Raw genomic sequence first — 23,805 nt, 5'->3', positions numbered from 1 at the left:
TGATTCAGAAGAAAACCCCCTCACGATCTTGTTGCCAAGTTGCAGGGGGCAAAGACACATCTGTGCCTGATGCAATGACACTGTCATCACTTCTCATCCCAGCCCACCAAATGAAACACATCCATGGCAAACAACAGCCTGCTGAGTTCTGCCACAGCATCCACCCACACACTCCTTCAGGACCATGAGCCCTGTAGTCCATACACCTAAGTTACCTACACTAACCCCTTAAGTAACCACCCTTCTGCTACTCAATCTACAGACAAGCAACACAGAAAAGAATCTGCAGGGCATTTTTATTCAGAACTCCCTGGCTATTAACACAACTGGAAAGTTTTCTTCTTCTCATCTTTAACTGGAACCAATTTGCTGCTGGGATCAGAGACCATCACATCCATGGCCTGACTGCTGAGAGACCTGCTTCGGTTAGAAGCACAGTCTTAGGTTTAATCCTAGCCCTGTACTTTTTCCAAGTGGCAAAGTTCCAGATCTCTGTAGGCCTGAGGAGCTGAAAGACTTAAAAACTAAACGTTTTAGTGGGTGGGATCCCCTCAAGCAGTGAGACAGCATGTGTGCCCATCTGGTAGCTGGTTTGGCTCCAGCACAGGAAGGACATTATTTGAATCTTGCTGACCTTGAAGAGACCAACCCAAGCCCAAAATTTAGAAGAGCTGCCAACATCAAATGTATAGCTAGTGATATAAATTATTTTTTTTCTTTTTTAACTCTTAAACTACTTACAAAAGTTGAGGCTGGAAAAGAAAAGGACTTTCTGTATAGTCTGAACTCTGACAGTAAACAGTTTGTTTCAAGACAGAACTAAATAGCAATAGGCATGTTCCTGTTTCATCTTCTCAGAGTTACATGTGCCTTAGCTATGAATGAAAAGACAGCACACAACTTCTACCCAGTATTTCCACTGTCAGTCTATATAAGCACTAACCACAGGAACTACTGCTTGAAAGAGAATGACAGAAAGTATTAGCTCAAATTCTCCAATCCAAAGGATCTTACACAGAGGCATGGAAATCTTGATGTCCAAGACCTTTCACAGACACAGGAAATTAGCTGACAGCTGAAAGGCAATTCCTCTTTCCTACTTTAATGTATACTCTAGATTTAGCATAAAGATCATGGCCAAGACTGGTTACAAGGTTAGTGCTCAATCCTCAAGTCCTTAAGAGTTCACGATTCCAATTCAATTTTCCTTATCTCCTTCTCCTCAAGGATAGCAGTGACCAGAGAGAGAAAGCAGCATATGAGAATAGCTGTAGTTTATCCTTATCTTCAGCCAGAAGGAACCTCGAAGAGCTTGGGAGACAAATGCTATGTATACCATCTGCTGTCTAGACTTGGCTTCTGGAGTATACGGTATAATTACAGCTTTCCCAAAGGTCCTCATTATTATCCAGGAACACAGCAAGCAAATCAAAAGGAGATATTAAAGTAATACATTTGGCAATGACCTATCACTGTTACACAAAATAAAGCTATCAACAATGTTCAGAGCTAATCAGGCCATAGCTTCCACACAAAAGACACAACTGATAAGCTCCTACTTAAGAGCTCCTATTTTCCTATTCAGATTGGAGGCACTAATCATCCAGCTGCCAGACAAGAAAGGGTTGCCTGTCGTTAACATATGAGGAGGCAGCTGGACCCCAGCACAGCAGCCTTGCAGCAGCCCATCTCCTAGACAACAATTACTGGAATGCAAACAGCAGGTTTGTCATTTAAACAGAGATTATTCTAAGCAGGTTGTACCAGGCAGTCGTTAAGACTATCTATCAGATGTTGGCTGAGGGTGCCAACGTTTTTTCAAGTGCTAAGCATCTTTAGGGAGATTAAGCATATTGATACAATTTGGAACAACAAATAAACCCACACATTTCATACTTATATCTTTCTGTCACTGGATGGCACAAGAAGAGTAAGCGATGCAGAGCAAGGCCCTTCAGTATGTCATTTCAGTTTGACAACAAACTACCAACATTCTTCTGAGTTTTTTCCCTCAGCTCTTCTTATCTTGATTTCAGCTGCTCTGTATTCATTTGTAATGTTAGGGTGGGCCTGCTCAAACATTTTTCTATATAAAAAGGACTTCAGAACATACAAAAATTTGACAAGTGTTTAAGCAAACTTCTTTGCGGAAAGTTCTTCACCTGTCTTTGAGTTGTGTGAAGAGAAGAACACTTTCTTCATTCAGAAGATTACGTATGTTATATCCATTTCCTACAAAGAAAAACAGAGTAAGTTTTCCTTAGCATCCACTGGCAATTTTTGAAGTCCTCTCCTGTCTTCAGCCAAATATAGTTCCATTTTATATATTGTAACAGAAGGAATATTAGCTCTTAATCTAGGATGCCACTCTTACAGGCAGGTCAGTGCATTTCAAAGAGATGACAAGGAATACACCTAATGTAATTTACTTTCATCTATGCTTAGAAGATTTTTACTGAGAAGAATGTTACAGGCATGAGCTCTCAGCTCTCAAAACCCACAACAAAACTTTAAGGTGACTGAATTTACTTTATTCCTACAGAAACTATCAATAAAAACTGCACATGGAAACAGCTTCAAAGCATCAAGCATTAACTGAGCAATGATTGTTCAGTCAGGACACTGTGCTGAAAAGTTAACAGGGAAAAAATGGGCTAATTCTTCATTTTCTAAAGATAAGCCTCTTCATAAGAAAGCTGTACAAAAGCTCTCTACAGCTTCATGAACAGCCTGCCTTAACACTACTATGAAATCTCCAGATTAGTGTCTTAACCCACTGATGAACAGCCTCCCATATGGAATTCATGCCACTTTTATATCAGAATATACAAAATCAGGTCTTTAAATTCTCAAGAAAACATATGAAGTTACAACCTATTCAACAAGATAGTTTGAACCTTCTATATACAAGCACAAAGCACAAAATATGGTGAACTGATCCAAATGGATTTTCACAATTTTACATAGGAAAAAATCAGCAAGCATATGGTGACAGAAACAATTATATTAATTACTAGTAGCATTAGGCTGTCTGTGATGTTTCCTCAACATTACAGCTAGTGACAGAACCAGAATCCCAAGGGAAATTTACTCCTAGAACTTGGTAGTGTCATCAAAACTTTGAGGCCAACTCACATAAACAAGAGGTATGTGTATCCCTGCATTCAACCATTAGATCATTAACCCGTGTCCAGTGTTGTGTCCCATTCCATTCTTCCTCACCCTGTACTGTCCCATTCTCTATTCAGTCACTCTGATTTTGATTCCTAGCACGCTGATTTAGTCTCCTGCACCTCCCAACAAATGGGTTTCAGACACACACACACTCACCTGCTGGAACATAGAAGCAGTCCCCTGCAGTCAGGTAATACGATGTGTTATGTAATGTCACTATAACTTTGCCATGGATAATATGGAAAGCCTTAATGGAAGCCAAAGGGTTCTAAGGTTAGCACCATTTAAGGAAGATATCCAACAAAACACTTGCACACACATAACAAAGATAAAAACCCAAATCAGCCAGCAGAGCTGCAATCTCTTTTCCCCATACTGATGAAAACTAAGATGCACAACTCAAAAGGGGGATGGGGTCCATCCAGTTTTATTTTTCTGTGATTTCTATCTTGTCTGCAAGATTCACAAAGTAGGAGCACATGGACATACAGATTTAATACAGAGCAAAGCAGGGCAATGTGCATGCAAAGAACCTTCAGCAAACAGTTAATTAATGTTCATTTGTTTTGGGGGGCAGGGAGTACCTCTCAACTTCATATGTTATTTCCAACCACCCCAACAGATCTTCTGTTTACAAAGTCCATTCCATACAAATTTTTTAAAAGCACACTTACTATTGTATCCATGTCGACAAATTGGTGCCCCTTTTCTTTATATGGCTTCAGAATCAATCTACCAGTTGCAAAAAGAGATGTATTCAAACTTTTTTGTATTTCTACTGCTTCATCTTTGAAGAAGTAAGTGCGACTGTCTGCAGTGTTTATACAATCTACAAAAAATATCCAGGAGATTAACATTAATGCTACCACATAATTAGTCCTGTTACACGCTCAGTGCAATACATATTGTTTCAGTGCAACACCTCCAAAAGCTAGACTCAACATTCAGCTGAAAAATTAGGACACTTCTTATGTCTCCCTCAGAACTTTCTCCAGAAGAGAAATGAGTATTTTTTTATGCCCAATGTGGCATGAACATTTTTTTTTATCAGAAGTCTACACAATACAGGAAGTCCCTTGGTCACATCCATTCAACTCACCTAGATGCACTTCATTATTTGTTACTGGGTCCAGTACAACGGCTGGCTTAGATGCATCACCTAGGCTGTGGTCCAAATTTACAGGTATCTCTTCTCTATCTGAGGAGACAAAGAAAACAAAAAAAGACCAAAAAAGTAATGAATATAGATTTCAAAAAGTTAATAACTGAACCACAACTTTTCCATAATTCTGATGTCACTCATTAAATACTTGAATTTCCTTTAATAAGTGACTAAATAGACTGAATACTCTTCCTTCAAATAAAGAAAACCATCCATAACAATTCTTTGAAAATGTCTTTTTCATTGAAATAATTTCTGTGTATAAATGAACACTCTCGAAATCCTAAGGAATTTCCTGGGGAAATGCCAACTATTTATCCTATGCTATTAAAAACAGTATTTATTCAAAACTAAACTCTGTGTTTTGAGAGAAGTGTTTTTCTAGCAACAGATGCCGAGAGACTATGAAATACATGATGAAATGTGAAGAACAGGTGGTTTTGCTCAACCTATTGTTGATAGACATCAGGGGACTTAAGAGAGAAAGTGTTCAAAGATAAGCACATGTCCAATTTTCCTTTTCTCAAGAAATAACATTACAGGAATCTCACTCTGAGTTGTAAATCTGAGAACTATTGCTATAATAAAAAGGACTTTTCCAGAGAACGAAATATCCTAAGAATTGATGACAACACTATGCTTTTCAAACAGAAAAGAGATGCTTTAGAATGTTCACGGCAGAATAAATACCCCAAAGCTCTCCTGCAGAATTCTCTTAAGCAGACAATTTTAGCTCTACAGTGCACAGGAAATTTCTTTAAACAGAGACAGAAGAAGCATGCTAAAGGCAAGCTATAGCACTTTGTAGGCACTCATGGCAGCTTAAATACTCTTACAGTAAGACAATCAGGGGGAGGAAGAAAGTTACTGTGTTTGAACAGCTTTGTTCCAACATAACCATCTCTCTATAAAAAGAAGCAGCAACAAGTACAACTCTATAGCTATAAAACCAGAATTTTTATTGTATCAATAACATTTAAGAATTTGTGCTAGAAATTTTACTTGGCTGACAGGCCTTACATGCATCACTAAGACTCAAGGATGTGAGTGAAAGACTATTTCTGAGGATGAATGTCTGTCACAGAGGAAATCAATCACTTCTGGAAGACAGTTCAAAGGCACTTGAAGCAACCAATAGTTCTTGTAAGATACAGTATGAACAGTCACTACCAGCTCAGGTTCTCATGGGCTGCAAGTGATTATATTACAATATAAACTGTGCTTGGATCAAATATTGATCTATACCAGGGTCCTGTCTCCTATCAGTGGCCCAAAGCAGATACTCCTTCCATTCCTCAAAATGCCATAATATACTCAATATAATATATTCAATGGAATACTTTCCAACTTTCCACCTCTTACCTGGAGCCCCCACACTTTATTTAAAGCTACTAACACTCCTATTAATGTATCTGGTCCTTGCCTTGAAACTACATAAATATTTTCACACACAATATTCTGGGCAGGAAGTACACAGTGAGAATGGCCACCTTATTTTGCTGAATAACACAGTTCTCATTGTCTTCCTTCCACACCTTCTAGTTCTTGTGTTTAAAAAATCAAGAAGAAAACCCCAACAAGACCATTTACTTCTATTTCCCTTCTCCATGTCACCCATGATTTCAGAGGTGTTTTTAGACCTCTTCCATACAGGCCTCCATAGTACTTTCTTCAGGGCTGAGGAGAATTCACTACAGAAGTCCTTCTAGGCTTTCCCTAAACCTCCTCTAGTCCTACTACTTTCTTTTCGAGGTAAGGAATAAAACCTAAATGAAACACATATAAAATCAGAAATTGGTACTAACAGTGATTGTTTTCTTCCTTATTTCTCTGATGATTATGTCAGTCCTGATTAGTTTACTACTAGAACCATACAGCATTTTCCATGTTTGTTAGCACATGTTTTAATAGTTCTATAACTTGACAGAGAAATGTTTCAGCTTCAAGCAAAAGTTGTAGACAGTTCCCATAAAGAATGGCTCTTTAGCATTACAACATCTTCCAGAGAGCGTGGCAAAAATAATTTGGCTTTTGGACTTTGACTCTCTTTTCTGAGCACTACTTATATATTTATTATATACTGGCCAGAGAGACTCTGTTTGCTTAAAAATAGATTTATTGCCCACTTTTAACCATTTTATGCACTGTTCTTAAAGCTTTCTCTCTTCACCTACCATGTTGTGATTTTATATTTAAACTACAACAGCCTGAAGCCCCACTAACACTCTCTGCTGCATTTTTAGATGTATGACAGGCATCAGTAAAATGGCTACAAGTTTTTATACCTTAACCGTGCAGACTAGCATCATGATCTGAACATAAAATGAATACAGTTTAGTCTCTTCAGCCCCTGCTTTAAAGGCACAGCAGCACTTCTGGGTATGTCTAGCATTTCTTCCTTTCTTACGCTGAAAAGTGAACAATTTTACTACAACAATGTACAGCATTGCAATAGATCCAGTAGGAGCAGGTTTTTCCTCATCAGATCATATTAATAAATTATGGTATAAAATTATTTTCACCCAGAGAGACAACTGAGTGTTTACAGGAGAAAAATGTTAGAGCAGTAGAGCATTTGATTAAAGAGACTTTTTAAAGTATCCAAATGAAATAAGTCTTTGTTCCTACTTGTTTTATCTGTTTTCTGCTTCGGACAATCCTTCCTCCTTTTACTCTTCCTAGGAGATTCTGTTACTGGATGCACTAGTCCACTCATCACAAGCCCTCCTGAAACAAAAGGAAGTTAAACAAAGTCCACTAACTCATAGTAAATCTAAAAAAATGCAAACTTGCACAACTAGCCAGCATTTCAATTGAGAATAGACTTCCGTGATGCTGAACTTTTCAGATCACTTCAGAAAGCCAGAACAAACAAAAAACTTTTCAACATTAAGTACTTTGGAAGTGCAATGCAACTTGAGACATTTTGAAAATGAGTTGATCAAATTTCAGTCAAAGAACATTTCAGAAAGCCATGACGTGCAAATAATTTTTTAAGACAAAATATCACTTTTATGGACACAAAAAATACTATTTTTGAGTGAACTAATTAATTAGGAAAGGACTAAACTAGGATGAATTATCAGTAAAAAAATCCTGAGAACAAGTTCTATTTCTCACTTAGGGTATTTTACACGGAGACTATAAAATGTTATAATATCTGCTCTCAAAAAGAATCCTCACACAAAAAGAAATGCTCCAATGATTGATCCAGTAGATTGTTTCTTTTTCCAGTATCATATGCAATCTCTGACATAAAAAACCCACTAATACAGAGAAACTGTTCTGTTCTTCCCTCAACAGTGAAGGTAAAAGTACTTAAGGTGCTCTGCTGATATTATTTTCAGGTGACACAGGAGTGTCAGAAGAGCAGAAAACTACATGGAGAGATGACTAAGTAACTGGAGACCACAAATAATCTTTTTTTAAAGTTACCCAATAGTAAGCATCTCAAGGCTTGCACAGCACGAGATCAACTCGGATTTTTCTTTTGTGCTTTATCAGAAGGAAGCAAATATTGGTATTTTGGAACTAATACCTGAAGGCTCCATAGAATAGTTTGTGCGCTCGCCTCTCCAGTATTCCAGAGGTTTCATCCGTATCCTTTTTGTCCGACGAACATTAGGTGTGTTGGAAGGCATAACTGATTTGAAGGATGAAGTCATTAAGTATGAAAGAAAAATTCAGAGACAAAAAATAATAAGTATTCTTTCTTGTTCTGTACCACAAGTGGGTCAGCCCTTCCCAGCCAATATTTTTATCACATTGCTATCACAAGAAAACAGAATTCAAGTATCACCAAATGCCTTCTTTTGCATAAATCAGTATTTCACCCTCCTTTTTCTTCAACAATCACTACCCTGACTTAACATTAGATTTCCTTCTATATATCTTAGTGACCCACTGATACACATACATTAGGAGCTCAAGGACAGCAAACATGCTAAAGACTAAGAATCCTGTCTGAATCTGGGGGATTTCACCAGTAACTATGAAAAGGCACTGCCTCAGTTATGGGAAGGGGAGGGTAACAGACTGCCTAAGTACATCCTTCTCTTCCAGATTCAGAAGTCCTGTTTCCAGGGTCCAAAAGAGCAACACTTTTGTGAAAAGAAACTCCACACATTTCCAGGATTTCTCAGATAAATGCTGAAGACTGTTCACAGTCTCAACTTTCAAGTTGTGTAAGCTGCCATATATGAATACAGTATCATATTTTAAGAAGAGTAAAAGCCCTTTAAGATCTCAAAGCAAATTAATCAAGAATATTTAAATGTTAAAAATGGTAAATACGAAACAGTTGCTGAAACAGTTTTTGAAGGTAGACAACTAAAGTGTTGTGCATAAAGTAATAATGAAGCCAATAAAAAGCACCAACAATGTAAAACAGACAAGAGTGGGACTACAACTGACTACCTGCCCATTGTTCCATCCTATCCAGACTCAGACCACCACAGAAGGCAGGTTATTTGCACCCTCAATTTTACTGCATAAAACCAATTCAAACTCTTACTGCTCTCACTGTACAGTAAGAGTTTGTCCTGACTCAGTTTTTTAGGAATACATTCAGGGGTACAAAAGCCCAGATAGTCCTTTGTTCCAGTTTAAGCTGTTATTCTGTTTCTACACCATAAAATTACTTGAAGGAACCAGAGGTCTGAGACTCTGCTATGAGAAACTCAGAGTCAAACCAGCAAGGAAACCTTGTCTGGCTGTGTAGAGTGTCAAATGGGGCACCCGTCAGGGCACCAGAGCCACCCACTGTAAAGGGGTCTCAGTCCCAGGACTTTAAGTGTGTGGTGCTGGGAGTGTGACTGCCAGAGTGGCACCAGGATGGTCAGATCTGAAGGTTTCCTTAACACAATACCATGAAAAACGGAAGTGTGGCAGTTAAAAAGATAATTGTTGAATGGAGCAACAAAAAAAGAAACACTAGAAGTTTTAAAAAGTAATTTTCAAATTAAGAGATGGGCTGAAGGCCTGAAGAAGTAACAAACCCTATCTGTAAATGCTTATGAAGAAATGAACCCATTTCAAGGTGTTTGTCTGTGTGTCCTTCAGCAACATTTACATCCAGTTGAAAATGCATTTGCATTTAGACACTTATGACATTTTAAAATACTCTTACCTATTTTATGCTTTGCTGTTTCATCTGACAACAGGTGTCTTAATTTGCAATTCAAGTCTTCAGAATTATCTGAAAACACATTCAAAAATCCCATCACCAAAGGCATTTATTATTCCTGACTTTTATTCAATATGCCGACTAGAAGCAACCAAAAGTAACACAAACAGAAGTCCCAAGGACAGTGCTTCCACCAATACCTCTTGCTATAAACATATATGAAATCCAGTGTACATAAACAGTATCTGTAATTAGCTTTAAACAGAGTAAAATTAAAAATTACTTGAAAACTATACATTCAAGTAAATACTCCTCAGACCTATCCTTCTTGATAAAGTGAACACTGACAAATTATAAACTATACACATAATATTATTGATCAAAGTGCAAGGTCATTCAGATTTATACCACTGAAATCTAACTTCAGAACAAATTTTTTGCCAGAACATACACAAAACTAGGTATCTAAAAAAAGCATTGCGTGGACTAATAACATTCACATCTGGCTCTGAAGCACAAACGAAAAGACTTCGTATCTCCAGGGCTCATGTTCATTATGACAACATGTGAAACTTGTGCAGTGAAATTTAAAACTGAAACAAAACAAATAATAATAACCCTCCCCACACAAAAGCCCCCAAACATAAAACCAAACAACAAACAAAAAAACCCCTAACACAACGAAGCAAACAACCCCCCCCAAAAAAAACCAAAACCAAACAAACAAAACAAAACAACCCCCCAAAAAACCCAAAAAACAAAAACAAACAAAACAAACGAACAAAACAAAAAAAACCACCAAAAACAAACAAACAAACAACAAAAAAAAACCAACTCCACCCCCCAAAAAACACCAAACCAAAGTATTCTTTGGGGAACAGGCCATGACCCCATCAGTGCTGTAATTTGGCTCAGGTTTACCTGAAGTGACTGCATATGGGACCATCACATAGCATCAAACTGGTACAAACTATGCCTGAAAATGTTGTTCAAAGTATTTTATAAAGAATAACTTTATCCTGGTATGCATGAGGCCAAAACATGGAGGGCTGTGTCCTCCCAAAGCTAACCACATAAAGCTGGCATGCTGTACCATACACTTGGACAGAAATGTAACCACAGCCAATAAACTCTGCATTTCTTCTCCTGCACAAGCTGAATACAACAGAAATTACTGAGCTGTCAGTCACAGTTTATAAGAAGCTTATACATAAAATGCAATGAACTACAAAGTTCAAACAATACCTGAAGATACATCGTCCAGCTCAGGAGATTTAGTGCTGGAAGTAAGTCTATCTTCTAGAACAGGCCCACTGCAAAGGAAAAAAAATACACCTGCTTGAACATGTCAAAGGAACATTACAGCACTACCAAGAATAGTGAATTTAAGTTTTTTTAGATCATGTGGGCTGGGTTCTATTTTGCTTTTAAACAAATCTATACCAATTAGACACTGAAGCAAATGACTCCTCCCTAGAAATCGAAGTACATGAACTACTCCCCTACTTGGTCATCAGGCAGACAATTAGTGTTCACACCTCCTCCCTAAAGAGGTTTCCTAAACTTTTTCTTTTTTATCCATTCCAGAACAGACCTTCTCCCCCCACTCTGTAGCATTACCATACAATTTTCCATATACCATAATTATAAAAGTGCTTTAAAGAGTTGTTTTGCATACTCTAAGGAAAGGACAGTAAAATAATATGGAGTATGTCATGAAACCTCCCCCATAAAATGGCAACAGTTTACACATATAACTCCAACAATCAAGCCACTTGTAACAGAACTTCTCCTACAGACTTAGAATCAGCACCCTTGACCTTCCTTCTTCCCCCATTTGAGGCTGTGCTTCACTGCTTTTACTGTGCCAGTGAAGTCCAGCTGTTATCCACCCCAACTCCAAAAGGTGCATCTAAATTACCTAGGTTAGCAAATCTACACTGCAAATTTGTCCAAGTCAGTCTGTAGTAGGTTCCCCTTAGAAATACAGCCCCCAACATCTTCAGTACAATGACTGCATAAGAATTTATAAATTGACAGACTGCCACTCCTGTTTGCTTTGTGATTAACTTTCCCTCTCATGAAAGGGGAAGATACATGCCTATGTACATGCACAAAGAGTTTGGACTGTAGATAGAGTTCTATACCCTACTTGACATCAATTTTATTAGTGCAGCTGTCATTAGTTCTAGGAGCACTGATCTTTCTGTACAAAAATTACACACTAATGTGGAAGCAAGCCTCAAAGGAAAGAAATCCCCAAAGGCAAGAAGCTTATTATGACCCCCTATTCATGACAGGAAGAAAAATTGTATTACTTTATTAAGTGTATTAGCACAGTATTTAAAGCCCTCAAGCAGGAATCACAGTCCTGTCCTACTCAGTGTTTCACCAGTAGGGCACAGAACACAGCAGCTGCACCCCAGTCTCAGGGGGACTCTGTGGGGCAGAAGCAGGATTAAAGTAACGTTTTTCAGACAACTTGGGAAATTACCTTGCGCAATTCTCAACCTTCTCAAAGGAATCCCTAGAAAAGAAAACAATATTCTTATTATATTTGGTGTTAAGTAAACTTAATTAAAGGAACCTGTAGGTCAATAATTTTATGTCATGAAGAAAACTATAAAAAAGACATTTAAAAAAATTAAAAAGCAGTGCAAAGACCAATGATTATAAACTAGGTTTTATACCACTTGAACTTAGTCTTTAGACTGACAAAAAATATATAGCTGAAGAATTAAATGCTGTATTTTCTAAATTTATTTTTAAAAAGGAACAAACTTGACAGTGAAGTTTTTCCATGGATGGTGGGGTTGTGTTAAACTAGATCTGCTCTGCAAGTCTCACAAGAAGACTTTAACTAGAACAAGTTTCCTCATGTAGTAGACACAGTATGGCACCAGCTTTGAGAAAAGCATGTTGATTAAACTGCTTGGTTACTCTTAACTATTCAACCAGCCTCAAACTACCACATACCTGAACTGGGCCATCACTGCTTAAAAGCTGACAAGATACATTTGATTATCTACCAAGTTATACACCACATTTGTAAATAATCACACAAAAGGCTTACTGTGATCCATGCTACCTGTTATGTTTTCTTTTGTTACTTTTTATTTTCACATCTGGTAACATCTCTTTTTTCCTTGCCACGTCCTGTACAGAAGAGCTGTCAGAATCTGTTTGAGACTCAGGGCTTTCAGGGCTTGAGCAAAGAGCTTTATTGGTTCTGTGTGGAGTCTTTTTGGTTATCTTCCCTAAAGACTTGGCAGACCATTTCTTTCCATGATTCTTCACACTCTCCACAGGATGCTGGAGTGCTTTTAGAGGAGTTCTGTTCTTGGCACCACCAGGTGACTCTGGTGTGTGTAACACATTTCTAGGCTTTTCAGCGTTAGACAACTTCTGAATCACAGGAGTGTCCTTCTCATGCAAAGATGTGGTACACACTTCATTCTGTTCCAAAGGCTCCCTTTCAAGCTCTTCTTCACCAGATTCACTGTCAGAACTCTCCTCTTTTTGTAACTGAGGTTTTTTATTACTACTTTTCTGGACAGATATTTTAAGCTTTTTCCTTGGAGTTACTGTCCCTCTCTTAGCTACTTTGACATTTGGAAGTTTCTGATTAGCAGTTTGTTTCTTCTTAACTAAATGTTTAGAAGCTTTAGAAGCCAACCGCAGATTCTTGGCAGACCTGAGAGACTTCTTCAGTGACACAGTCTGCTCTTTCTGATGCCCAGATGAGGGCATAGGCAAATCCTCACTTGGCATCCTTGTTTCACACTGCTCCTCATCAGATGGTTCCGCTTCCAATCCAGCCCATGACAATATCAGTTCTTCAGCTTCTGGTTTCCATGATGTGTTCTTTTTCTGGTTTGGAGAGTCTTGTCTAAGTGCATCCTTTTTAGTCTTTCCTGTCAATACACAAAATATTTGGACATTGATACCTTTTCCCATTAAACCTGAAGATCTATGTTGACATCTGAATGCACAAAAAAACCCCCAAAGAATCAAAATGGGGAAAAAATAATAAAAAAAAGAGGTATCACAAAACCAGTTTTATCACCACTGGCTAAAAGAAGGCTTTCATTAAAGTATAGTCTACAATAAACTTTTTGGTGTACTTCCAGTATTTCCTAATAAAAAAAGGGGCAGAAATGTTACATTCAGTCTGCTTTCCAGTTTTCAGTGTTTCATGCTACAAAACCCTTCACAAATAACTCCTAAAAATCAATCCCCTTTCTGTCCAAATAACTGCCTTTCTATGGCGAGAGGAACAAAAGCTTGTTGGGTACCTACTTGCTATGACTCTTCATACAAAAAGGCAACACTGCTAATTTAATTGTTAATGATCTAACAGGAAAGGCAAAGGATGTGGTGAAAAAAGTGAAGACACTGTCTCACTGCCTTTCTGTCTCACCCAAATCTAGCTGCGCAACTGAAACACCAAAAAAGGAATCTATTGATGTCTATCATCTACTTTATTATAATTTTCTTATAAAACACCAGAAAATAATCCAGTGATGTGACCTGTAAGGAAAAGTCTGAAGAGCTGTTAACTTACCCACACAAGAACTCTTTCGACTTTGAGATTTAAGGACACTTTCTTCACTATTAGAGATTGGATCTGACACTGACGTTTCTTTGAAGTCAAAAGCTCCAACATCCAGATGATCCTCTTCCTGTTTACTAAGTGCTTTAACCTGTTCTTTTCTGTTCTTGACTTTCTTATTCCGTGTCTTTTCCTTTTCAGAGGGCTGAGGTTTAGAAATGGGAGCTGCAGAGCCATCATTTTTTGATTTTTTTTTCTTAGTAGGTATTGAAAACCAAGAAGTAAAAGATGCATCACCTGACTCATCAATTAAAAATTCACATTCATCTTCTATTTCTTGATATTTCACAGGACAAGGTGATGGTGGTGATATGGAAGTTGAATATCTAAAGAATGGAGGGAAAAAACATTCATATCAATCAGGGTGGGGGGGAAATTGACTTTCAGTCTTCCAAATCTAGTGGTAACTCCCCACACCTAGACACAGCACAGAATGTTCCTCAAAAGAATTATTATAAAGTTCATCCATCATATGTTCCACATTCAGCCTCCATACAAACCTCTGTACAAGTGTTCTTGTTGCTACAGCTGCTAAGACAGCTGAAGAGAAAGTCTTCTCTGTCCGGGCAGATGATGCAGTAACACGTTCTGTTCCTTGCACAGGAACAACCTGCTCATCTCCCCCAGGCTGAGCTCCTTCCAAATTTTCCACTTCTCCATGGCTCTTTGCTGCAGCTGGCGTACTCCAGTTATCAAAATGAAATCTATGAATGCACAGAAACAGCATTCAAATATGCTGCTATAAATCCTGAGTGCACAATAAAGTATTGGGAGGATGAACAGATGCTCCTGCTGACAGCATCTCACTTCCTATGAATGAGCTTCCCTCTGGAAACTTGCTGCAACACAGGTTAGCAGTAGTGCTTTCCAGTACAGAAGCAAGTGCCCACAGGCAACATGGAGTCACCATGTGACTCTTGATCAAAGTAAAGGCTGCTCAGCAAGACAAATTCCTAATTTTAGGAGGATGTGCTTGAGAAATTGTGAGGTTTCCTAGACTGTAGGTGCACTGTCTTTCCAATCTCATTCCATCAAAGGGAGTCAATGGGATCAGTGTCAGTCCATCTTTATGATCTATCCCAGAGATTCAGACCACTAGGAAAGCAGAACTGTGGCCAGGACACTGGCCAGTGCTGCAGTTCAGCTGAAGTCTTCCAACAAGGAGATAACAATCACAACTGAAGTTATTTTACTTTGAATAAAGCAAAGCGAGAGGAACAATGACTGCTCATTTCTGCTTTAACAAATTTTTGTTAACTTTTAAAGTCAATGCTGTCAATAGGATTCACTGAAGAAGTCTAGACAATCTGAGAAGGTGATACTTTGGTGCACTTTCCTGGAAAAAAGAGTTTAAATTTATTTTGACAGGCTTCCTTCACTTGGGTACTGCACTTTTTATCACCAGAATATTAAATAAAATATAATTCTGCCCTTTCTAAACCCAGATATAGAACTTCCTAAAAACCTTTCAATTATTTTTTATGAGTTCACAGTCCAAACTCAATTTCCCCTGAGGTGGGGGGCACACCTGGAATATGACACCACAACCATGGTCAGCTCTACTTACTTAACTACAGGAGAACTTTTCGCTTCCTCCACAGGCAAAGGTGATCCAACAGACCCACGATCACTCTCAGGGTCCAATGGCACGGCTGGATGCTGGAACGGTGCTTCAACATCTTTTAAAGTATCTTTTTTTTCACTTTTAGACACAGGAGACTCTGTCTTTTCAGAAGTAGCTACATAATCAGGTGTTGCAGGCTTCAAGTGTGATTCACATGACTGTCCTGCCATATATATAGAGCAAGTTTAATTCTTTTATTTAAAACCTTACAAAATCTCAAGAAATAGTTACTTTAAAAGCCTTAATTAGTATCAGTGCGACCAACCTCTGCTGCTGACTGGTTTTAGCAGTGGTGCAGGTGAGGGTTCTGCAGACTCACAGGCTCCTTTCACAGAGCTGGCTGACCCTGCCTTGTGCTGTCATAGTTGGTAACAAATAATGAGACAAAGTAAAATACTTGATAAAGCAACAGTATTTTAACAGGAATATACATTTCTATAGAACATGAATACAATTTATGTTCTTCCCTTAATTCACACTCATTCAAATCACAGTTCCATTTCACCTAAGCACTTCAGCTTTCTATGGTGTAAAACTCTCTAAAAGTAACTGTAAATTTCAAACAACAGGTAAAACAGTGTGCACAGTAAAAATCTATATGCAGCTTTAACCTCGAGATTAGACATCTGGCTAATCTCAAGGTAAACTACTTATTATTGTCATTAGAATGAATACATTTAAACTATTTAATTACCCTTTATTTGGACAGGCTGAGGTTAAGCAAGAATTGATTTGAGATTATATTCTAACATCAGACTAAATTAAACAAATACCATTATAATGTTGCCTCTTCTAAACCCTGCCATTAACAGAATATCTACTTAAAAGAAAAAAGTAAAATCAAAATATTAAAACTAAATATACAGCCTAGATTACTGGCATCATCCTCTCAGGCAGCACATTAACAAGGCCTTCACCTTGTTTCCACTCATCAACAAAGTTACAGACATATATGAAGTTATTGTACAGATACCTACCAGGAGTTATCCAGCTGCTTTTCTACATGAATCCCCTTTAAATTTTACTGCCCATCTGATAGCTAAGAACTGTACCCATATACTTGGCAAAGTGATCACAACCAACTCCAGTGGAGTCCAAGACAGCCATACCCACCACCGGTAATAAGGCAGCGTGCTTCAGCCTCAGACCATGAGAAAATTAACTGGACAAAAAGCTGAAGAAGCTTTCTTTAGTAAAAACCCAAGGAAGAAAGCTATTAAATAATTCTACTTATAGAATATTTACTATTAGAGCACAACAAACTACAAAAACCCACACATTTTCAACAACTATCATGGATCATTAAATTGTAGCTGACATACTTTTACAGGTGCTTATATAGACAACTAAATGCTACAGAACTGAACTTGTACCCACATGAACCTGTATCCAGTGCTACACTATGACACTGACAGAACTTAGCCTTTGTCTCTGGATTGAAGTCCTCTTCTCATTATCCAAAAGAAAGGTTGAGCAATTTGGAGAGTTTCTTGCAAGATCACTGCTGCAACCTATGAAGAAAAAACCAGTAAATATGGGAATCTTGGAATTGTCCAGGTTTTATTTATTTTAACAAGTTCTAAGGCTCACTAAGGTCATGTAAATCCAAACAAGAAAGGAATCAGATGCTTGAGAAAGAGATTATAAGACAGCTAAGACACAGTTTTTAAAATCTGAGAAGGGGCTGTTCTTAGAAACCCTGAGAAATACTATTTTTATCCATTTTATCCCCAGTTTTTATTTCTATGTACTTACCACTAAATATAACACAAGGAATAAAATAATTATTTATTTTATCAGCAAATCAAGCAAAACACCAAATAAGAGCTTACTTTCAAAACAATCCTGTATGAGTTTCAGTACGTTTTGACCTGGCCGTAGATCAATCTTATTTCTAGAAAGAAGAGGGAAAAATATTTTCAATCAAAAATGCCAAATGCTCTTATCTCAAATATTAAAGAATATTAAAGAAGCAAAGTTTTACTTCTAAATATTTTAGGTTATTACTTCTTCTAGTTCAAACTTTAATATATTTTTATCTACCATTTCCATGCATAGATATCTGCAAAGAAATTTGTCTAAGTAGGAATTCCAGAAAAAAAAGCCTCACTGCCACAGATTATAAGAATGAAGGATTCTCTCTACATTATAAAAAACATGCAACTACTGCAACAGCCCTGAGGTAAATGAGCTTTAGGCTGACTAGTCTCACTTGAATAAGTAATTTTTTAATAAATCAGACCTGGAACTATGTTGCCTGCACAGTGATGCAGTCTCAGCAGACCTAGAACCAGGCCTAAGGTTTCCTATCCATAAGCAAGTGACCAGCTCAAATGAAAAGGGAAGATGTGAGTGATTCACCAGCCAGACAGTGCTGATCAAAACCAAAACAACACTAGAAAAGCCATGGAGTTTTACTCCCATAATGATCATGATATACCTTTAAAAACAGCTAAATGTGTACATTTGGTAAGCGCATGAAATGCATTTCCAGAAATGGATTTCAGCAACAAAAACTTCACAGACACAAACACACATGTAAAGAACATCACAGCACTGCAAATGCTCAAACCCCTCTCTAACATTTACCAGCAAGGTCCAAACATGCTGGAACTCTGCCTGGGCTTCATTTTTTTCTCTACCCCTTAGAAGGCAACATGTTTGCACAGAAAACTGCTTCCCTACTCGGGCAGCCCAGTTAGGGGTGCCTTAGGGACAGCCACACCACAATCTGCTGCCTCAGCAAGGAAAACCACGGAGCCTTGTCCCCCCACAGAGCTTGCTCCTCTTACCACTAAGAAATACAAGAAATTTGGGAAACATCATATGATCAGTTTAATAAGGTACATCAAGTCGTTTTGACATTTAGCTCTAAAATAAAAATCAAGGCAAGTTTTCCAGAATCTAAGAATACGTGTTTAAATGCAAATTACCCTCCTCCATGGCAGAATCTTGCTCTGTAGTCTCTTTTTAAACGATTCTGTGAAGAAATAAGAATCAATTTTTACCAAGCATGATGGCACTTGATAGAAAAACAAGTTAGCAGATCTCGAGGATTCTTGAGACATCTTGAAGTAGTGGGAGAGGGGGAGTTATTGCAGCACTGTTTTTCTTAGACTGCCACAGTGCCTCTTCATACACTTGAAACCCAAGTATAACCAGTCATTCAAACAGCAGACAGGACCCCAGTCATTTACCACAACTAGAGCAGTAATAATTCAAGCAGCAGCACATCCTCTGTGTAACCAAATAAAGCTGCTGACCTGGGAACCAGCAATGGTTGTAGAGGATAAAATGGGAATGAAGGGCAAGAAAAATTCTACAGCAAAGCAGAGTACAGTTCTTCACAAATGTGACAGGAAAATCTCAAAAAAATGTTAATGTTTAGCTGAAAAACAACTATAACCTCTTCCTGAGTCACGTAAATTTAGAATATTTAGCAATATCTAATCCTAACACAAGAGAATTCTGCATGTTGTTCGGAAGTTTGCCACATGACGGTACTTTGCATTTCATTGCGATTCCCCTTTGGATATTACTTCCGGTATCAAAAACAATCAAACTCTATATGGATAGATTTCACTGCAAATTTTCATCATCGGCAAAAGGAGGATACAAGTGACACGGGAAAACAACTGACCACAAGCCATCACTTCAGAAACTATACGAAGCACACTCCGCCGTCAGTCCGGCACTCGAACAAAAACTTAAACCCCCTTCGCTTCGCAGCAGAGCGCACCATAATGCACTGGCAAGTGACCTCGCGCACTAAAGAAATTAAAAATTCTGTCAAGGACCTAAAAGAGCCTTTAACGGTTCATTTATTATTGTGTTCGTGTCGCGCTACACGTGAACAATTTTAAAACTTAGGCACGATTCTAGCGTGGCTGCACAAGCGTCCTGCTCTGGATGTGCCCGCTCTCCCGTGGAAGGCGGCTCCCCAGAGGCAGCCTGAGGGGAACGCGGCTCCCGACAGCCCAGCCCTCCGAGCACAAATCTCGGTGCCACCCGCCCGGACCCGGAGCGAGCGCGGAACCCCAGTGCCAGCCTCGCTCTCCTCAGGGGGAAGTGCAAGGGCGGCCCCGTCCCTCCCCTCAGGAGCGCGCCCAGGGCCGCGCCTCTGCGCAACGGACGGGCCCGGCCGCCGCCCATAACAAACCAGGCAGACAGACAGAGACACACACGCAGACAGCGACGCAGACATACAGAGACACCGAGCCCGGCCGCTGCCGCGCTCTCTCACCAAGGTCTCCGCCATCCCGGACCGGGGCCGGCGCGCGCGCGCCCAGCGCCGCCTTCGAACCTCGCGCGCCTTTGCCGGCGGGCGCGCGCACGGCGCGCCCCGGCCACGCCCCCCCGGCGCCGTCCCATTGGCCGGCGGCTGCCGCGCACCCGGCAGGGCAGCTCATTTAGGCGCGCGCGGCTGTTGCGCCTGCGCAGAAGAGGCTGCTGCGCCCGTCCGCCCCGCCTTTCTCTGAGGGGACGGGCGCGGGATTCTTCCCGTTCTTTTATTGCGCCCGTGGGAAACACCAGTTCAAATCTTCGGGTTTCCAAGCGCTACAAAGCATCCCTTGTCACCACGCGGCGTTGCAATTTTTTCTTTAAAATTCTACTCTAGAACTCAACAACGAGCAAAAAACAACTACTGCTTGAGAACGTAAGGTCGCGGTACCTTACAGTGCCGGCAAAACACTGCTCAAATACACAGGTTTAAGTGATGCTTTTTGTCACACACTTGTGACCGGAACACCAGGTCCTATCCCTATCCTTTCTGACCACTAAAGGAAAATCCCGAAGTACATCATAGAGTGGGAGGTTAGCACTTTCTTTTCACGAAAATAGTTTAGATCACTTTGTGAAGAGGGCGCTGCTCAGCATGCATCAGATGAGAGCTGCAGCTTTTTTCCTATGAAATTTAAACTTGGATGCTGCTGGCAGTAGTAGTAACTTAACACTCCTTCCCTGTCTCTCACCTGTGCCACACAAAAGGATGCACGTCACCAACACAGCTCTGCTGTGAGCAATGCTTATGGAATGCTTATGGATCTTACGGCACATTTAAGCTTGAGCATCAATAACTTTGTGCACCATGGATAAGCACGTGCACCAGCTAATTAATCAACCACACACAACATACCTTTACTAAAATAAATATTCAAAAGGTCTCTGGTCAAATTATCAACTTTTGGACAAAGGTTTAGATTGCTGCACATTTGCTTTCTGTAATTGCACAGGGATTGATAAACTTTCAAGTTAATTTCAGCTTTTGGCTGAAATTCAGTTCCTTTCCTAAAACTACTGGCCTACATCCACATTGTTTCAAAGACACAAGGAAAATAACAAACATGAAGATCATAAACGTATCTAAAATCTTTACTTGTACTTGATGACTAGTCTGACGGGTGTATGAACTCTGTGCCTAGCTCAAACCCGTACTATTTCAGGATGTGAAAAGCCATGAAGAGGTGACAGCCTAAATGGTGCCAGAGTTGCTCTCCCTATATACCACTATTCTTGAATAGCTTTATCTTTTTAATAAGAAATCACGTATTTCACTGTACATAGGAAAAGGGTGGGAAAATAATATGGGAACATCTACTTTTTACTTGTGGTGTAGATAATAAAAACTTAAATCCATCTGATCCATCAAAGCAGTCTTGTTAAGAGTATTGAGACCCTCACACAGAATCCTCACTACTCCCAATATTAAAGAAACCTGATGACTAACCAGAGAAAAGTTGATCTGGCTGCTTAATACTTGGCATGCACAAATTAATTAACTGCATCTATTAAGAGTGATAGAAATTCAGAGAAAGCTTGATGAATATGAGCAAACTCTTCAAGAAAGCATTTGAGTGAGAAGGATTTTCATTACTGATAAAAACATCATTCCTGCAAATCAACTTCTCTTTCAAAGAATAACACTTTGAAAGAAAGCTATTTTAAGTGCTCTAGTGGAAAGACAGTTCTTCATTGTGGCAGGAAGACAGCAAGCTTCAGCTACTCCACAGGAATTGTGCATCAGTCCTAGACAAATACAAGCTTTCACTGCTATGAACAAAAAAAAAAAAAAAAAGGAAAAGAGATAAAGCAGTTCTCAGGTTCCAGGTAACCCTATAATCCTCTAGCTTGGTAGCACTGTGACAACATTGTAGATTCGGAAGATCAGCACCCCAAAATTCACTTTCCCAGAGCCTTTTTAGTATGATCATGCTGAGCACCTGCAGAGACTTTTGATAAAAAGTAGGAACAGATTGAGAAACAGGCTCTATCAAACACAAATACTGAATCAGTGTACTCCACAATCTTCCATATAAACACCTTTACTGAATCAGTGTACTCCACAATCTTCCACATAAACATCTTCACTCTCCATATCAGAAATTCAAAAATGCTTAAAGGATCAAGAACAGTTTTAATGAGCCACTTGACATGCCGAGTTCTTCTACAGAAAGTCCTCTTGAAGTTACTAGTTCTTTTACCTAGATTAATTTATATCCAAAAATTTTAAAGGTGTGCTAATAAATATCTAGAGTCGTTGTGCATTTTTAATTTTACCATAACCAAATTTTTAACTGAGCAGAACCCATCCACAGAGCATCCATCCATCCAACAGACACACACAATAAGAGCAGCATAAAGATAAAGCAATATCTGTAAATTCTGGCTGTGATCCCTTGACCTGGACTTTTTACAAGGCTCTCAAATGTGTACATGTTGTCATTAGTAAAAGCCATTGCATGAATTATATCTGACAGTTTAGTTTAAACCCTGAGGACAGTCATATGGCATTCTAGAACAGTACTGAGAATTTACTATTTTTAAATGCTGCTTATTTCAAAAGCATAAGCATGATGTTGACACCACACTAACATAACAAAGTATACTTACTCATTTTCATTTCCCAGCCTCCAACTGTGAGAGGTGACTGTTTTCTTGTTGACCTAAACCTTTAAGGGATCCTTAGCACTAATTAGTGACATCATTAAATTAAATGTGAAGACATCCCTAAAGCTTAATAAACTATGGTTGAGGATAAAGAGCTAAGTTGTTAATAGCTTTTGCAACAGCTGCAGGACATAATGTTCAATAACAATCTCTAAAGCTGAAACACATGAGAGAGTATTTCAGTTTATAAGTTTTTTTTCTAATCTTGCCTTGCTCTTCTGTGATGGGGAGAAAAAAAGAACTACCTCAAGTACCCAGTGCTTAAACTAGTGCACCGTTAAATGACGGTGTTTTTGTAACACACCTCTGCCTCACCACAGCAGCAAAACTAGTCCATAATGATTTCCAATTAAGCATAAATTTTATAATTACATATCCCAATAACTGACCAGTGAGGGTAAAACCTCGTGGTTAAGTGCAGCTCAGACTGGTTCTGAGGACAGGTGTACAGCACAACAATTTGCTCTAGGGAGATGGTATCAAAAGAAGCAGCTGAAGTAACAGTTTGCTTTGACAAACATCCAGTGGTATTTGTCTTTTCCTCCCTTTGACATCATCAAGTGCTATAATGATTTTAATTTGGTGAGGGCAGAAAGGCTCAAGAACATTTTCTCTTTGTTGAAGACCAAGTTTTATTGTTGAAAGTGCTAATTTGGCTCTCCGGTAGGTTTCACTGCAATATTCCACAAGAACAGTCTTAGTGCAGATAATCAACAATTCCAGCTCTCTGGACTTCAGGGGAGTTTTGACAATTTACACCCCCTCCCTATGTTTCCATGTTGAGACTGACACAAGACAGCTGTGCTGAGCAGGGCTCCACTAAGCAGCCACACAACAAAGCAGTTCCTCTGCTTTTAAGGGGGAGTTTAAGCCTTTCAGGTGGATCTAATCTCACATGTAGATGGCAAGAATGAAATTCTTCTTTGAGAATGGAGTAACATATGAAATGAGTTTGAGATGTTCTTAGAACACCAGGAGTATCATAAAATGGTGCTTTTCCTATTTTTTGCACTCTTCCCTAAGCAAATGCAAATTGCCTAATTTGCAAATGAGGACCATTTCTTAGGTTCACCATTCTTCTTGCTTTCCTCAATACAGATTTTGCCTTTATGGTAAGGACTGTACTGGACATTCCATCTCATGGAGTGACCAATCCTCCT

General features: G+C 39.0%; 1 protein-coding gene across 2 annotated transcripts in view; it reads right to left on the bottom strand.

Moving 5' to 3' along the window:
* Nucleotides 1–20,028, bottom strand: part of CENPC (centromere protein C) — a 31,562-nt gene extending 11,534 nt beyond the window's left edge. For both annotated transcript variants that reach the window (XR_005627596.1, XM_039710625.1), the window contains exons 1-18: nucleotides 19,941–20,028; nucleotides 18,631–18,677; nucleotides 17,530–17,591; nucleotides 17,111–17,208; nucleotides 15,963–16,053; nucleotides 15,641–15,860; nucleotides 14,574–14,777; nucleotides 14,026–14,399; nucleotides 12,550–13,375; nucleotides 11,956–11,988; nucleotides 10,707–10,774; nucleotides 9,465–9,533; nucleotides 7,875–7,979; nucleotides 6,965–7,063; nucleotides 4,274–4,372; nucleotides 3,849–4,003; nucleotides 3,331–3,421; nucleotides 2,163–2,232 (exon numbers count right to left, since the gene is read on the bottom strand). Coding sequence is in view for 1 of the 2 variants with exons in the window: in XM_039710625.1 (XP_039566559.1) it covers nucleotides 2,163–2,232; nucleotides 3,331–3,421; nucleotides 3,849–4,003; nucleotides 4,274–4,372; nucleotides 6,965–7,063; nucleotides 7,875–7,979; nucleotides 9,465–9,533; nucleotides 10,707–10,774; nucleotides 11,956–11,988; nucleotides 12,550–13,375; nucleotides 14,026–14,399; nucleotides 14,574–14,777; nucleotides 15,641–15,860; nucleotides 15,963–16,053; nucleotides 17,111–17,208; nucleotides 17,530–17,591; nucleotides 18,631–18,677; nucleotides 19,941–19,955 (2,726 nt within the window). In the remaining variant the exon portion in view is untranslated. The remainder of the gene's footprint in view (nucleotides 1–2,162; nucleotides 2,233–3,330; nucleotides 3,422–3,848; nucleotides 4,004–4,273; nucleotides 4,373–6,964; nucleotides 7,064–7,874; nucleotides 7,980–9,464; nucleotides 9,534–10,706; nucleotides 10,775–11,955; nucleotides 11,989–12,549; nucleotides 13,376–14,025; nucleotides 14,400–14,573; nucleotides 14,778–15,640; nucleotides 15,861–15,962; nucleotides 16,054–17,110; nucleotides 17,209–17,529; nucleotides 17,592–18,630; nucleotides 18,678–19,940) is intronic.
* Between the last annotated feature and the right edge of the window lie 3,777 nt (nucleotides 20,029–23,805).

Source organism: Passer montanus, unplaced genomic scaffold (assembly GCF_014805655.1).
Source record: "Passer montanus isolate IOZ18808 unplaced genomic scaffold, ASM1480565v1 scaffold23, whole genome shotgun sequence".
NCBI classification, from domain to species: Eukaryota; Metazoa; Chordata; class Aves; order Passeriformes; family Passeridae; genus Passer; species Passer montanus.
Note: the sequence above shows the minus strand (reverse complement) of the source record. Positions and strands in the feature narration are given on the sequence as shown.